This window comes from Archocentrus centrarchus, chromosome 4 (genome assembly GCF_007364275.1).
Source record: "Archocentrus centrarchus isolate MPI-CPG fArcCen1 chromosome 4, fArcCen1, whole genome shotgun sequence".
NCBI classification, from domain to species: domain Eukaryota; kingdom Metazoa; phylum Chordata; class Actinopteri; order Cichliformes; family Cichlidae; genus Archocentrus; species Archocentrus centrarchus.
In genome coordinates, this window is record NC_044349.1 from 659783 (window position 1) to 677634 (window position 17852).

The 17852-nt window shown below is 44.8% G+C and overlaps 1 protein-coding gene across 1 annotated transcript in view; it reads right to left on the reverse strand.

Annotated features, from left to right (window-relative positions):
* Nucleotides 1-11135: 11135 nt before the first annotated feature.
* Nucleotides 11136-17852, reverse strand: part of tgfbr3 (transforming growth factor, beta receptor III) — a 67426-nt gene continuing 60709 nt past the window's right edge. Inside the window, exons 16-17 of the mRNA XM_030727166.1 lie at nucleotides 17395-17502; nucleotides 11136-13675 (exon numbers count right to left, since the gene is read on the reverse strand). Coding sequence (XP_030583026.1) covers nucleotides 13557-13675; nucleotides 17395-17502 — 227 coding nt within the window. The 3' untranslated portion in view covers nucleotides 11136-13556. The remainder of the gene's footprint in view (nucleotides 13676-17394; nucleotides 17503-17852) is intronic.

The following is a 17852-nucleotide window of genomic DNA, read 5'->3' on the forward strand; positions in this document are numbered from 1 at the left end:
ATTAGTTATTATTAATCTCTGTCTCCCCCCTCCCTCAGCAGATGACCCCCCCTCCCTGAGCCTGGTTCTGATGGAGGTTTCTTCCTGTTAAAGGGAGTTTTTCCTTCCCACTGTCACCAAGTGCTGCTCATAGGGGGTCGTTTTGACTGTTGGGTTTTCTCTGTATTATTGGAGGGTCGTTACTTTACAGTATAAAGCACCTTGAGGTGACTGTTGTGATTTTGCGTTATATAATTGAATTGAATGATTAGGGGCTGTTGTTGTATTTTGTACAGTGTTTCTGGTACTTATAAACACTCTGAAACTGTTCAGTTTCTTTCTTCGTTCACTTTAATTACATTTATTATAAGTCTGGCAGACAAAGTTAGCATCCCATCCTCTATCACTGTGAATATTAAATACGCCGTGCTAACAAGGTTTGTCAGCCAATAATAGTGTTAGCTAACAATTCCTCAGCACCACCCTTTGTCCACACATGGTCACATCCAGCTTTAAAAAAAAAATGTGGCGACAGCCAGAGACTTCAGAACAGTAGATGATGTCACAGCTGATACATCCATCTTTTATATACAGTCTTTGCTCATATATGAAATGTTCCTAATTTAGTGCCACTCAGCACAGGATTTACACACTGGCAGACACATGAATAAGATAAGTGGAAAAAAATGGATGGAAATAACACAGTTTAAAAAAATGATGTGATTGTTTTTGTTTTTGTGATAAGACGGAGATCCAGGACCTCCATAACAGCAGAGGGAGGGAGGATGCAGCTGGTTCATAGATCAACCAGAACACTGTGTGTTCTCTGCCCACCGAGGTCACAGCACTCTGCTCTGCATCATATCCACTCGTGATTTATCCCAGTGCTGAGGTGTTAGCAGGCCAGTAAATTCCCCTCATTATTACAAAATGCTGAACAAATGAAACACATGTGCATGCTTAATGAACCAAACAGCTGAGGGAAACTGATGGAGGGCAACATCTGCTGGCTTGAGGAGGCCGCTTAGATGCAGAGCAACGTGTGGCGTTTTCATGGATGTCAACATTATTCCTGTGTATGTTGAATATGGTTCATAGAGATTTATAACATTGTGTTGCTGAAGTGCAGCATTACAGCAGAGCCTAATGTTTCATTTCCCTGGTTTTTTCATGGTGAAACTTTGTGCAGCTGGGCTGCAGCGCAGGAGAAGAAGCTTCACAAAAATGTGAAACCTAGAGATGTGTGACACTTCCATAAACAGCGGTCCATGTGAATCATTTGTTTTAGGGCCTAACCCTGAGTGTTTTTACTGTGCTGACCATATAGGGTGCAGAGCAGGGTCTCTTCAGGGTAGCAGCGCATGACTGGAGCCTCACAGTTGGGACAGCACTGTTTACATCAGAGCAATCAGGCCATAAGAATCAGTGAGCTTCTTTTAACAAATTAGCTGCTGCCCTTCTGTTCCCGACAGCCTGCAGAGTATAAGGAGCGCACATCTGAGTGAGAAAGGTCTCTGAATCCACAAAGCTCATGATGTGAGCTGGTTAATTAATCACCGCTGTCTACGGGCATTATTGATCTTTAGATGAACTCTAATCAAGGCCAGCGTTCAGAATGTGTGAACTAGCAGATTTGTAATAACTTCAAAAGATCAGGCAACTCTGTGCAAATGCCAGTGATGCAGGACACATTTAAAAGCAGAGTTTAAAACCTGTGAAAGAAGCAAAGGAATCACAGTCACAGGAAGAGGGAAGAAGAGGACAAAGCCAGGTCGAGCATGGTGTCTGTTTTTAAGATTGGAGAAGAGATGAACTCCTCGGGGAGTCTTTCTGGTGATGTGTCTGTGGAATTTAGCTCCATCCAGCCAACAGAGAGGGCCCCAGTATGGGATACCTTCATAATTTTATTCTGCTGCTTTTCTTTGCCAGTAACAAAGAAACCAAACCTCACCTAAGTCAGAGAAAATATTCCACATTTGTCCTTCCCTAAAACAGATGCCAGTTTTCCTCTTTGTGTCATATTTACAGGAATGAGTGGATTCAAGACAAGGAGCCAAAGAGACCAGTGCACAAGGAAGGATGCAGTCAGGTGGCAGTTAAGTAATCCCGGGGGGGGGGGGGGGGGGGGGGGGGGGGCGTTAGTGGTGTTTCCAGTGAACTGGAGGAATGAATATGCACAGAGTGAGCCAGGATCACAGAGCAGGGTGGAACAATCTACCTGAGAGCAGGTGAGTGAGGGAGAAAAGCAGCTGACTGCTGGAACCATGATGCTTTGAGGCTGGTAAGTTTATTAGACACTTATTGTACTCTGATGCCAGCTCGACACGACACCCCTTTACCTCCTTTCTGTGAAACAAACAGAGCCATCAGCAGTTAGCTCATGTTTTCATGTCATTCCGACCCCGGCTGAGGAATAACCTGCATTTCTTTAGGCATAACACGAGGTGCGACTCCCTCTGCTACCACTCCCAAGAAAACAGTTGGTGATGCAGCAGTTTGTTTGTTTCGGCAGTGAGCTGTGCCAAACTAAAGGTTCTAATGTTCCCTCGTCTTCCCGATCCCCAAACTAAAAGGCCAACAGACAGTTCTCCCCCCTCATCTCCCAGCAATAAACAAGACAAAAGAGAGCTTTCAGCAAAAATGGCCTCTCACTCCTGCTGCTGCTGCCGCTCCGCTGAATATATACAGCAGTTTAGTATTTACAACTTTCTATTTACAAACTTGTAGCTTGCAATAACAGGCCGAGGAATACAAATTAGCTCGCTCTATTCACCAGAACTCCCACACAACACTCAGAACCCTGCAAATGGCTGTTTGTTGGGTTTGGAGGAGGCTGGGAGGGGGCGAGCTGGCTGTCCATCCAATCCAACCTTATTCAAACCAGCCAATCAGCAGGCTCCACCTGTCTCAGCCAACACATGCACCCGCACACTCTAGTGGGAGGAGCCAAACATATAAACAGGGCACATGGATAAAGAGCCAAAGCTATTTATTATTATTATTATTTAGTTATCAGACTAAATAATCATCAGTCAGTGTTTGTGTTTATTCTTGAGCCAAAATCTTCCCTTCATGTTACAGGTGTTAATCGTCCATGATAATTCAGTTCTTATTTGATCTTTGGTTCATGTAAACACACCGTTCCGTCGGCACAGTCCGGTGGTTCACTGTGATGTTTCATCCATCCATCCATCATCCTCCAGCCAGCAGCCCAGACCCAGACAGACACCAAAGACACACAGCAGCCAGCCAGCCACGCACGCAGCAGCCACCCACCTACCAGCCAGCCAGGAGCCAGCCCGCCAGACAGACAGACAGAAACACAGACCACAGAAACAACAGCACACACGCAGCCAGCCAGACATCCAGACAGACAGACTCACAGACACACAGCCAGCCAGCCAACGCACCACGCAGCCCCACCCACCCACCCAGCCAGCCAGCCAGCCAGCCAGCGAGCAGCCAGCCAGGACAGATGGTACACAACATACACACATACACAAGCCACCCACTCACCCATCCATCATCATCCATCCACCACCATCAAGCCATCATCCATCCACTCATCACAGTCCATCCAGCCATCCATCACCATCCATCCATCCATCCATCCATCATACACACATCCACCCCATTCATCCATCCACTCACCACCCATCCATCCATCATCCATCCATCCATCCATCCATCCATCCATCCATCCATCCATCCACTCATCCATCCATCCATCATCCATCCATCCATCCATCCACTCATCCATCCATCCATCCACTCATCCATCCATCCACCCAGCCATCCATCAAAATTGTGTTGATGTCCACTTCAGGGTTGTGGGGGGTGGAGCCTATCCCAGCTGCAGGCTTGGATCATGAAACTATGACTGCACACATTCATTTTTCATGTCGTGTTCACAGAAAATGAACCAAAGAGTCTGAGGTTGAAATCATAAGTTGCATAATTTCGTTTTGGTAAAAATTTCAAAGTGGTTCCTTTATTATTTTTAATGACTGGTTTAAAGCGGAAACTTTCCTCAGTGTCTGAAGTGGCAACTGGCAGAAAAAAGCTGGAGCTTCTGCATTATGGCCTTTATGTGAGAACATGTCTCTCAGCCTCAGGGCTGCTCTGGGCTTGGAGACCAGTTTGTGAAACAGACTCCCCTCTGACCCACGCTGCTGCTGTTAGTCTGCTCTGTCAATTATCACAACTCAAAACTCACCTGTCTAAGATAACCTACGCACTTTAGTTCCCAGGTAATTTGAATTTTATTTCTTTGCTGTGCTTTTATGTGATTGTTGTTTTATTTCACTAAAGTGTCCTTGGTGCTTACAAATAAAATGTATTATTATTATTATTATTATCATCATGGTGGGATTGAGGCTTCTTAAATCCTGGTCAGTATGCACTGATCAACCACACGTTATAAGGGCCCGTGTCGGTATCTGTCATGTTGCACTGGCAGCAGGTAATCTTAGATCCTGTGGGTTGAACTGAGGGTCTCCTTGGATCAAACTTGCTCTGGGGCATCCCACAGATGCTCGATGATTGGACGAGGATCTGAGGAGTTCAGAGGTCGGGTCGATGCCTTTGGGCTGTTTGTGATGTTCCTGGAGTTGCTCCTCAGCAGCTTGTGACTTATCAGTGTGTATCTTCTGCAGTAAATAGAAAACTATATTTCCAGTTATGGTCATTTAAAATAGTGGGAATCTGTTTCCATAAAGCATTTGATATTGACCAGGAAAACTGAATGAATTCACTTATGCATGAACATAGTCCGTAGTGCCTAAAATGAAAACAGTTTTCTAATTCCCAGCAGTTTGCTCCACTGAAACCACTGAAAACCTGGTGCTGCAGGTTTCTGCAGAGCAGCTTTGCTCTCATACTGCTGCATACTTTACTGTTCTTTCACTGCACCTCTGCCCCATTCACCTTTGGGTGCCCCCTCAGGCTGCAAACTTCATTTCTATGCAGTCTGCACATCTGTTTTCTGGATGACAGCTTTCACTGATCAGCTGGGGCTTCCACTGAACCAATCACAGGACGGGTGTATGTTCTCCGATTCCTTCAGAAGAGGGCAGGCATCTGGTTGTATTTAGTAGAGGGTACTTGGACCCGGTGCATTTGGTTTGGTTGTAGCACAGAGCTGAACCCTTGAGGCCTGGTGAGGCCGTTTGCAGGATCCTGGATGTAAAAACAGATCTTAATGAAACCTGGCCTTTCCTCCTGCCACTTCTGCTGTGTGTGGCAGTGAGGACAGGAATCAGAGTGTGGAGTTAAAATAAAATGAAGCTGCATGTCTCGTATGTCACGTTTATATTTGTTTCTCTTTTTTTGGAAGATTAAATCTGAATGCTCAAATTATTTTATTTCAGGGATAAACTCAACTTCCCATTAAGTTCAAGGTCAGATCATGAAGCTACAAAATGATGTCATTTAAGGACAACTGCATGTTCAGGATGAGAAGACATCACTTTCTGTTGGGATTCTCCAGCTTCTGCTTTTCTCCTCCAGATCAACAACATGCACACATCTTTAATTTGGCTTTGACAAGAGATACAAATTTAATCTCACAAAGAACAGACTGCGGATCACAGTGATCTGAAGCTTGTCCCCCAGTGAAATGGATACAATAAAATGATCAGATGTGTACAGAAACACTGTGTAAGTGTGACTTTAGTGCAGTGGTAGTTTATTAAAGTTTTGATTAATAAGGTATTTTTTGTAAACTCAACAGCAGGCACCATCTGCTGCATTAATGTCATCTGCTTCACAGATGATGTGCTTGTGTTGGTACCGGTCCAAAGAGAAGGAACAGCAAAGATCCCTCTGCTGAAAATAAACAGCGATCGTCCTGCTCTGAGAGTTTTAGAGAAGAAGAAGAAGAAGAAGAAACAGCCTTTATTGTCCCACAGAGGGGAAATTTGGGTGTAACAGCAGCCGCAGTTATTATAAATATAAGTAAAAATATAATAATTCACACTATTAAGAAAAGAATATAAATATATATAAAATCAACAAACAAGATTAACCTTAATACTACTAATAATAACACTATATACAATGTACATGATGTGCCTGTGTGTTGAACCTTAACAGGCCGGACTATTTACAGTATATTATATATTATCCTACATTGTGTAGGTTATTGTGGTTTTTGTTGGGAGCAGTGATGGTTATACAGTCTTACAGCTGCTGGGAGGAAGGATCTGTGGTAACGCTCCTCTGTGCATTTAGGATGCAGCAGTCTGTCACTGAAGGAGCTCTCCAGCTCAGCAACAGTTTCATGCATGGGATGGGAGACCTTGTCCATCAGTGATGTTATTTTGGTCAGAGACCTTCTGTCTCCCACCACCTGCACTGAGTCGAGAGGACATCCTAGGACAGAGCTGGCTTTCCTGCAACACAAAGGCTGAAAATCCCGTCTGTGAGTCAGTGATAAAACATAAATATATGTATGTATGTTTCTGGAGCCACCTTTTGGATCTCTTAGAAACAACCAACACGTCCTGGACTCTGATCTGTGTGTGTGCTCTCCATTGAAAACCACCTCCCACAGTGGTTTAAGCTGCTTCGGGGCCAAGGCCACAATTTGGTCAAGTGTCAATGAAGGATGTGTCTGCAAGAGCCACGTGTGCTCCTCCTAAAAAGTTACGATTTCAGCCACACCGGCGGAAACATAAACTCCCGCCTGCCTCAGAAATCGATTTATTTTCACAGGAAACTGTTGATGCGATCTGCCTTCCTCTGAGCACGGGACGGTGCTGCCAGGTGTGAGCATAACGCAGACACGTCCTGGTGAAATGAGCAGCAGATGAGGCGTGTGTGATGAGTGTAGCAGGGTTATTTTGTGGTCCCCAGACTCCTTCATTAGAGGAGCATGTGGATAAAGTCAGCAGAGCTCTCAAATCAAACAGTACAGACTTCTGAACTGGAGAGTCCAGGCTCAGGTTTTCCACTTTGTTTTTGTTTTCAGCTTCGATTGTGGTGTGTGTGTGTGTGTGTGTGTGTGTGTGTGTGTGTGTGTGTGTGTGTGTGTGTGTGTGTGTGTGTGTGTGTGTGTGTGTGTGTGTGTCACTGCACACATGCATGCAGAGTTGCAGCTTGAGGATGAGGAAAAATGATGTTACCATTAACTGATTGGAGATGTTTGTGGCATGAAGCTGGCTCTGAGGTTTCTCATCAGGAGGAGGAGGAGTGTGATTTCAGGCTACGGAGCGTTTTCTTCCAGCTGGAATCACTAACATTTTCCAGCAATAAGCACGAGGGCCTCCGATCTGGAAGAAACGCACATGCAGTACCCATGTGCCACAATCAAAACAGAGTTTGCAGTTCAGCAAAATGAGTCTTCTTTTATGGATTCTGGCAGCAAAACGAAACGTAGCCGAGTCATAAGAAGCAGCTGTGATGTGAGGCTAATGCTAGTGGAGCTCAGTCAGGGGCTACAGTCTCAGCATGGCTGAAACAAGGACCCCCCCAACAGGAAAGGTATGCTAACTGGATCAGATAAACACTTTTATTGCCCAATATGTTGAAACTGAATTTTGAGGAATATCTGAGCAGAGACCAGCGGAGGCGTGTGGCTGCAGGGATGTTGAAACTAGCACGGTCTGTGTGTGTGTGTGTGTGTGCGTGAAGTGTGGTTAGCCTCAGGGAAGGATTGTGCGACCCGGGGCCCCCCCACTGACCTCTTGTGGCTGTAGCTCAGTAGGTAGAGCAGGTCACCTACTGATCGGAAGGTCAGCGGTTCGAATCCTGGCTACTCCGGGCTACATGCCAATGTATCCTTGGGCAAGATACTTAACCCCAAGTTGCTCTCCGACCGTTCTGTCGGAGTATGAATGTGTGTGAATGTTAGGTAATTAAAAGCACTTAGCTTCGTAAAAATGGAAGTGCTTGTATGAATGGGAGTGCATGGGTGAATATAAACATGTTGTTTAAGCGCTTTGAGTGCTCATACTGAGTAGAAAAGCGCTATATAAGAACTAGTCCATTTACCATTTGTGAGTGAGACCGCTAAACTGCAGGGCGATGTTTGTGTCTCTGAGGCTGCTTCGTGTCTCTTTGTGTTGATATGACTTTGTTGTGATTTCTTTCATAAGTTTGATCCTTTTGCTGAACATTTTTCTGCTCTCAGTAACTAAAACTCCAACCTTGGATATGAACAGCCTCGGACTCCAACAGGTAAAAAATCTTCTCGTCTCGATCAAAAGGCTGAAGTGATCTTAAATTTGTCAAAGTTAGTAAATAAGACAAATGTGCTGGTAAAAACTGCTTCTGGCTGATGGCCTCCACCTCACCAGCCCTCTGCCTGTCACCTAATCCTTCTACATCCTCCTGTTTTCCTCCTGCCCGGCAGCTCCGTATATCCACCTTCCCTCCTCTGCACGTGTCCAAGTCATCTCAGTCTCACTTCTTTGTCTCCAAACTGCTCAACCTGAGCTGCCGCTCATGTGTAACCCTGTCCCTCCTGCTCACGCCCACTGAAAACCTTAGCCAGTAAACACTGATGCCACTAAACCTGCAATACAACAGAAAGGAGGGGCAGTACTCCTGAATGCTTTAGCTGAGGAAGCAGCAGTATTGAATGTTACTCAGAGTACTGAATGTTGCATTTTAATATTGGACACATCCTGGTCTGAGGACTAAAACTGAAAGCTTGTGCTGATGGAAGCTGCAGCGTGGAGAGGAGTACACTGCTGACGGGGCAAACGGTGCAGTTTGATGATTGGTTGATTGAGACCATATGTGGAAATCAGGAAGCCACGCCCAACACAGAGGCCCAGTCCCAATCCTCCCCGATGTCCTTATCCACATGTATTCATCAGCAGCAGCACTGCTTTGTCATATATGATGTAACGCCCTCATTTTCACTGACAGTCTGGTAAGAAAAGCTGGGGGGGGGGGGGCATTTAGAGTCAGTGAAAGATCATTTCCATCAGTTTTTATCAATAATGCAGAAATAAAGGTCGTTCATTTTAATCCAAATTTAAAGCGTCCCTGAAAACCTTTGCAGCTCGGCCTCGAGTAGCAGGCAGAAGAGACTCGATCTTTATGACTGTATGATGGGTGTAACGGAGTGCAGCAGAGCAGGTACCGGTGGACCAGCTGAGGCTTCATTTATGAACTGTATTTTCACAAATGACATCAGATTTCATCTGACATGCAGGGTTTGCTTTCCTGTGGTTCTCTGTGTGGTCTGTTAGCACACAGGTGAAGCAGCATGTCTGCATTCTGCTTTGAATCGATCAATATTGGCTTCTTCCAGCCACACTGCAGTCTGAGCCCTGAGAAAGGAAGGAGATACTGCAGGTCCTCAGACTGCTAATCTGGTCTCATCCCCCTCTGATGTTGTACAGCAGCCAAAAGTTTCCCAATCTTCTCACTAAACTTGCTTCACATAATCAAGTTTAGGACCAGATGTCTGGTCTAAATTAGTCTGGCCTCCCCAGCGTCAGTGTTTGGAGTCTCCTCAGCTTTAAAAAAAAACACTAGAAAAAAAAGTCTTTTTAATTTGATCCTGTATTTGTCACGCATGACTGTGTGAGCCACATGCAATCAGTGACTAAACGCATTAGCTGCAGAACAACAAATGTGTGTTCCAGGTACCCAGAAAGGGAAAGCTGGAAATGATGACATCACAATCTATGCACTGATGAGGTACGTGAGTATTTGTTGAAAAATTCAATAAATTAGTCATCAGTTGGACAAGAGTCTTGCAGCCTGAGGATGCCTCGGTGAGGCCACTTTGGGGGGGAACACAGAAACCTGAACGGGGGCTGAAGGATTCGGGACGTGTGGTCCCGCTGAGCTGGCACCGGAGCCGCTGCCGTACCGTCGGCCTCTTTGGCTGCTTCCAGCTGTCTCCAAGCAGCTCTAATCAAAAACAACCAGGGGGTAAAGACTCACGCACGGCATTCATCTCAGCGGTCACCCCCAGCCCCCCTCCGAAATCCTCAAGGCAGAGGTCCACATGGTCTACATCACGTTATGAGCTCACCAGAGCCGAGTCATGACTTCACCAGCAAAGAGCCGAGCCTAACACATCATTACCACAGCTCATTGTTCTGAGCCGCATCCACACGCAGCCAGCACAAAGACGCCCAACATGGCAGCGCAGTGACCAGCATTTATTGGTCATAATGGGAGCACAAACATCGTGCATATTTACAGCGTATGAACGGGTTCAACACCCAAAGGAAACAACGAGCGCTGACTGGCACATTTACAAACGCCCATAAAAGGCCATCGTGGCGCTGAGGGGAGGTCACAACTATATTTTCAAACCCACCCAAAACAGCCCAGAGCAGAGCAAACACTCACATACATGCAGACACACAAATGACACATTCATAGAGAAACACAAGGCAGTCACATGGTCAGAAAAAATACAATCAATAAGGAGAATCGATGATATCTGCTCCGATTTCAGCTTTGAGTGACAGCAGATCTGCTGCTTTTACTGTGGCACAAATTATTTCATAAGTTTGACATTAGCCGTACCTGTTCATGAAGCTTTTCCCAGCATGCACTGGGCCAAAACACAGGGAGGAATGTTGGTATTTGAAACATGACTCACAAATTGTACTGAATTGTTAGTTTGAGTGAAAAATATCCCTAAATTATCTCAAATGAGAAGATTAGATCCAGAACATAACTGGAGGCCCGGCCGCTGAGCGGGCGGGTGGGGGGCCAGGGGTAATTATATGCTTAAACCGGCCTCAGCGCGGTCGATAAGAGAAACCACAGGAGTGCAGGAATGCCAAAAGCGTTAATCCTGCTCCGCCTGCTGATTACAGGCCGCGGCACGTTTCCTCTCTGCGCCCTACACAGGGACGCTGTTCCTTACAGCAAAAGGCTGCTGCATAATTCAGCTTCAGCACATAAAGCTTCCTGCTGGCACGAAGCCCCACCAAACAAACTTATTAAAATGATTTCCACATTCAAAATCAGACGTTTTTTTTCCACAAACAAACCGATCATATAGTTACTTTAGTGCCATCAGGGCGGGTGCACGTGTCACTGCTGTGACGACATGCTGCGTATCTGGGCTGTTTAATAAAAAAAATAAATAAATACGACCCCGTCCTTTGATAACTTCCTGTGAAAAAATAGATTTTTGTATCCACAGCTACAGTGAAATAAACTTTATACTGAAGACGTACATCAGATCTCTTTACTTCATATCTGACACATGGTTCATATAAAATGGTGAGAAGACATCAAAAGAACATCATGCTTAAACAAAACGTTTGGATTCCATGTACAGATCTGTTTGTATATCATAATAAAAATAACAACTCTGTATAAAGTATTCATTATGAACTCGATACATTTTTAAGACACATCATTTCATTTAATGACAGAAAGGGAGAAAAAGTAACAGATTAGTCCCCTTCTGACTATAAATATTACTATTTCATTAAAGTGTCCTAAAGCACGGTATAAGGTTTATAAATGAATAGTGTAAATAAATCGGAGTTATGTTTGATCCACAATTCACAGTACGTACACACAGAAGACAATAAATTTCTCTTAGCATATCCCAAAATATAACTTTATACACAAATATATATTTAAACTCTCTATAGAAAGCTTTATACAGGTTTACATAGGAAAGCAAAGAGAAGATACATTCTTGTTACTGCTTACAGAGTTAAATGCTAGCAGAGCAGTTACAGCAATCATTCAGCAATGAGGACGAAAACAATAAGCTTTAGCTGTAGCTTATTCAACACAGTCAGTGCCAAAAGAAACACGCACACACACACACACACACACACACACACACACACACACACACACGCACACACGGGGAAAAAGCAAAGCAAACGATGACAACAAAAAGCTCTGATGAGCAGCTCGATGATGTTGATCCTCGTTTTATCCTCAGATCAAACCACGTGTGTCGTTTTTCATCTGTGAGTTTGGGACTGTTGATGGCGACTGATTATCTGACAGACGGTCACCGCGCGCTCCATTATTAAAACCTCATGTGACCTTTTTTAATGAGAAATCGCATTAATGGACCTTCCACTGATAATCCAGCCAAACCCCAACAAAGAACAACACAACTAGCACACACGTGAGTATATACAATAATATACAAAATTATACAGGCCTTAAATGAAGTCAGCACTTTGACAAATACCCTTCTTCTCCTGCTCGGATCGGTGTGGAGGACGGTGCTGGTGGTTAGTGTCCTGTAGCTCAGCAGAAACACTGCAGAGCAGCACAAAAAGATCCCTTTAAAAATGTCGATTTATCATTTCTGATTATTAATAAACTGAGACGATCTGAAGTAACATTGTTTCTATGTCTGCCTCACAGACACTGGTGATGAGCTGAGCGTCGCTTTGGGTTGGCGGGCGTCTTTCACACAAACACATAAACAGGATAACGAGTTAGTGTTGAAGCTCAGTGCTATCATCGAGTCTGGGCACAATATGAAAATATCTGCATGTTCAATAATATTCTATAGAGGGTCAAAATTTTAAAAATCATTATAAATCAACATTGGTCCTTTTGTGGGGCAGTGAAACAACAATAGTAACATTTGGATAACCTTTGAACACTTTATGGCTGATTTCTCTCATTGAATGATCAGTTATTATTATTGTATCATATATTCACCATGTCTCTTAAACATACTGAGGGGTTTTAGCCCTATTCAGACTGAAAATGACTGACCACGTCTCTGAACTCGGCATTTCCTCCTGGGATGCTAAGTAGGGCTACTCATCACTGAACTGGGCTCCATATTTAACACACAGATATAAACGAGGTTTGATTAAAAGCATCAAATATTCCTCTTAATGCTGAACTCTTCCATTGACAACAGCTAATTAAAGGAACATGGCTCGAAACTCAAACTGCTCATCGATATCCTTTCCCGGCTGTGTCAATCGATCCCTTATTAAGTACAAATGATTAGAAAATGTGGAATTTTATCAGCACATCTTTCACATTTTTCATTCACATTTTTTTGGCATTTACCCTTTTGAATACATTCATACTCAGACGGTCTTGTTAAAGCCTTCGTCTCCGTGTCGAGATGATGACTTGTGTTCACACTGCACATGAACATAGTGGTTTATTTGCTTCCTGGTCACTTTCTGGGTTCCACTGTCATAAAGCAACGTGCTGCGGTCCAGCCATCAACATCTTATTAATACCGACGTCATGCAGCCTTATTGTGGCGGCTCGCTCTCCGAGCACACCTGCTCCATACAACCAGCCCCAATCAAACCATCTAAGGTCAAAACAACAGGCTGCTGTGGTCAGAAAAAAGCAGCGTTTGGATTAGAAAGAAATGTGTGGAATAAACTGTTTCTCGGTCGAGGCTGCCAAGCTGTGTCTCAGAGCTAACACACATCAGCGTGACTGACGGTACGTCGGTCTGCACGGACTTAAGGTGGCACCAATTTAACACGTGGGCTTAAGGTGGTTTTTTTTTTTATAATCATGCTTTTTTCTGTCCTGTCACATCCCCCAAAATAATTCCTTTCATGGAAGGAGATAAACTGGTCCCTGTGAACCGTCAGAGCGTCCTGGCAGCGCGTCCTGCTGGGCGGCGTCCCGGGCTACGCGGTGCTGCTGCTGGAACACGGCGTGCTTTGCATGCTGCCGATACTGTGGCCCGTACTGCTGCTCTCCGAGACCGGCTGGGACTTCTGCACCGGCTGTGCGCCAGCTGTCTCACCTAGATGGCGAGCAGAAGAGGGAGTGGGGCCGCAGGAGGAAGGGGATTGGACAGGAGGGAGAGAGGAAAAATAATTCAGAGAAAGGCAACCATCGGCAGGAACGTTACAAAGTGATTTGGTTAAAGCTACAAACTGAGCTCCTCTAAGCCTCCCTCGTTCTTCTGCACACAGAAAAATGGTGTAAAGCTCTCACTGCAGCCGGTATCAAACCGGAGCATGTTTTTGCACATTCTTACGTAGATTTATGTCATTTTACTCAAGAAAAAACTTCTGAGTATGAAGCACTGTTTCAGTTATAGAAGCATCTGCCCTAACGGTACCATAATCTGCCACAGGTTGTGTTTTTAAGTGCTAATCCTCTGAAGATGCCACCTCAGGAGGACCAGAAACAAACAGTCACGTCCTTCTGAACAAAGACACGAAGACGTCTCTTCGTTCATAGAGTTCATTTCTGTCCTTATCTGGAACCAATTAGCCAGCTTTAGCAGATAAAGCCGAACAAACACAAGGCGGGCCCTGTGACCGGCGCTCAAACAGTGACTGGTTTATTGTTCTATGTCTAAATAAGCATTTCGTTTCATAAACTCTTGGGATCCACTGGTTAAAATGAGGGGAAAATAAAAGTGTTTGAGTTTGTCTCAGACGATGAACGGCTTCTGAAAAAAAGCCAAGTCTGTGTTTCATTTGAGCCCAATTATTACTCTGCTTGTTTTACAGCTTATCTGAACCTGGAGAGAGATTCCTCTATCCATAGTTTGTTCTAGAAGTTGAATATATGCTTGCATATATGACCGGCATATGTATCCACAGGCATCTCTTTCCCTCTTTGGGGCCCCACACTTCTGCTAATGTTTACCAGAACAGGGCTGCCAGCAGGCGTTCCCCCTCAGGACCAACAGCACTACGAAACAAAGGCACTTGGATTCACCTCATCCGTCAGAGGAAATTTAAATTCCCAAGTCTGATATCATCTTTCTAGATAGGAGAGATAAAGGCTGCTTTTATGTGGCTGAAACATACTGTGAATGAAAGCTGTCTGAAGCTGTAGGAACAGATGTGTACTCGGGGACAGTGTGTTTGTGGTGCTGGATAAAGTCATCATATTACATCTTTCTGTACTGCAGTAACACATCACTGTACTAATGAGCTACAACGCTGCTTCAAGTGCACGACTGGTGCACAGAAACAAAAACAATCATCAGCTGATCCCTCCAATCAGCTGATTTCACTTTGAGTGTGTGTGTGTGTGTGTGTGGGGGGGGGGGCTGTCTGCAGCTTTTGTGGGGTGGACACGTTATTTTTCAGCACATAAAGGACAAGCATGTGATGGTGACGGTGAGCTGCATCCAGGACAGCACCTGCTGATCCAGCATCAGCTCTTTGTGAGCATCCGCAGAGAGCGCTCGATCAATACATCGATCTATCGATCCATACTTTATTGATCTTAAAGGAAATGAACGGAATGAGCCAAGAACAGAGGCAAGAATCAGCAAGCACCCCATCATACTGTAAGATATTATCATATCATACATGCAGTAACATATACTGCGATTCATCACTTTGCTCCAAATGATGTCCTCAAAGTTCAACGTTGTCGATATTTGTTTTATACAGCAGGATGAAATTTTTACTGTAAAACGAGACTGTGAAGCAGCACCGTCACTAAAACCTGCCATAAATGTCACCAGGAGTCAGTCTGATCTCAGTCTGTGATCGAATGGGGTCAAGTTGGCACTTAGGTGTTATTTGTTTCTGATAATACAGCATTATCACATATCTGCTGCTCAGCATCCTTCCTGTTCTACAGGAACCAGAAAACATCCAGCTGTGTTCCCCTCCAGCTGTGCTCACTGACAGACTCATTCAGGCATTTAGAAATTAGACAGCATTTATCTGCAGAGTAGCTTTGTGCTCAGTGTGTTTGATGGTTATCTCAGCGGAGGTGCCTGAGAGGAGCCCACATGTTCACAGAAGCCACAGAATATTTTAATGTATTTATTAATATTTGGTGTCCCTGTATTGATACAATATTCCCAACAAAATATTACAATATTATGGCCTATCAGTTTTTCCCCACCCCTATGGAAGAACCCAGAGTGCTGTTAAAGCTGAGCATATGCTGTAGCACTGCAGCCTTCATATCTACAGCAGAGTCATGGTGGACATCTCTGTGAAGGCCTTTGGCTGGTTAATATTCATAATCTCTTTTCCTGTGACAGCCAGGCTCAACCTAGCTTGATTTCCATGGTATTAACCCCTGAGCCACAGACTGAGCAGAAATGTGGACAGCACAAAGCAGCACGGAGCTGGATGATAAGGTGACAAAGCTAATATGCTAATGTTTAACTGGATCTTAATGACCACATCTGCCCAATGAGGGACGTGCTGCAACCGATTCGATCTGAACGGCTCCAACGTTCCACCTGCAGGCTCTGCTGTGGGCATCACACCCACAGGGCACCTCCAGAGTGGACCTGCTCATGTGTGAAGTCTCTCCTCACCTCAGCCTCTTTCAAACGCTGGTTTAATTTTTTCATCCACATTATTTCCCCAACTGAGCAGCGGCGGAGAGCGGCCCTATAAACCGACTGCACGCGCCAAGACAATGAGAAAAAAGTCAGAGGTGAAACTGTGAAGCATTTATATTGCTGACTGCCTTATAGGGAATTAACTGTCTTAGATACAAAAGCCCTAAATATAATTCCAATGACTGAATCTAAGTTTTCTGAGAGCTCCTCAGACCCTGAGCCCAAACACTCACTTTAGTTTTCTTGTTTCATCACTGCTCTAAAAACGCTCTGAGGAGGTATTTACAGTGGTTGTTTTCAGGGATATATTTTCTCGGGTTTACATGGGACACAAAGTGTTGCCATATAAGGTCATTTCACCCAACGCTGCTTAACACACCCGCCTAAAGTAGATGTTCCTAATAAAAGGAAGTCTAACTTGGAGTCTTGGCTGTGCCTGCAGTGCAGTCTTCACACCTGTTCTTCATGCATGTTCGCTGTGATAGGCACGATCAGCCAAATGCAAAGACTGTGTTTCTTTCTTGGTCACTCCATGAATGCTGTGACAAAGATAAACTCTGACAGCTGATCTTTACGGCTAAAAGAAATTCAAAAAGAACTAAACACAGTAAGCCGACGCGCGTCTGTATTATTGTAACTACCTGAGAGGATGATTTACTGCAGCAGCCACTAAACACCGTCAAACTGAAGTGAAACAGCTCCATCAGTCACAAACTCAGGCAGACGAGAACAGGGCAGCTCTATGCAACGCTGGACTCAGCGGGCTGCTGGGAACTCGCTTCCTCTCAGGGGTCAGCTATGGTCAGCGGGCTGGGGATGGAGGGGAAGGTCTTGGCATCTAATGGACAGATTGTGTGTCTTTTCCTGTGAGCGCCCACTAAACCCAACAAGGGGAATTTCCAACTCGTCTCCAGCCATTGTACTGAAACTGCACTGAGAGAGACCACCCCGTGGCCCCCGAAACTTTCAAAGGCAGGAAAGAGAAGAGCTCGTGCTGCTGACCAACAGGATATATTTACAGTAGAGGAGTCAATACGTTATTGTGAACAGGCCTCTGTCAGCAGCAGGATGTTTGGCAATCACAGCGGCACATTTCTGGCACAGAGGCCTTTAAGCATTCCTCTGCGTCTTATCTTCTCATTAACACAGAGAAGCGGGGGGGGGGGGGGGGGGGCAGGTAACGGACCTACCTGTGTGTGCGTAGATGAACCACAGAGCTCCGGTCAAAAGAGCCCCGATCACAAAGGCTGCGAAGGCGATCCCCACCACCACAGGAGTGTCGATCACATACATCACTCCTGCAAAACAAGCCGGCACCGTTTTTAGCATTTTTAGCATGAACGAGAACCAAAATCACCTGAAACGTGTCAAAGAAGAAAACAAATGTTTGGAATTATGAAAGTAATTTCTCAGATAGTCGATCACAGAACAAATGTTTACCCCCCAGTCACACTTAAAGGGACGCTCATTTCTTACTCCAGATGCCATCCACCTAAGATCCAGGCAGATCCAACGCTACAGGCAGCAGCTACACTTGTAATCTAATTACTTCCTTTCAGTGAGAAAGTAAAAAGGCCAACACTGCCCCACTGTGACGTGTCAGTGTGAACTAATAAGTGACCTAAGCTAATGATGATCTGATGCTTTT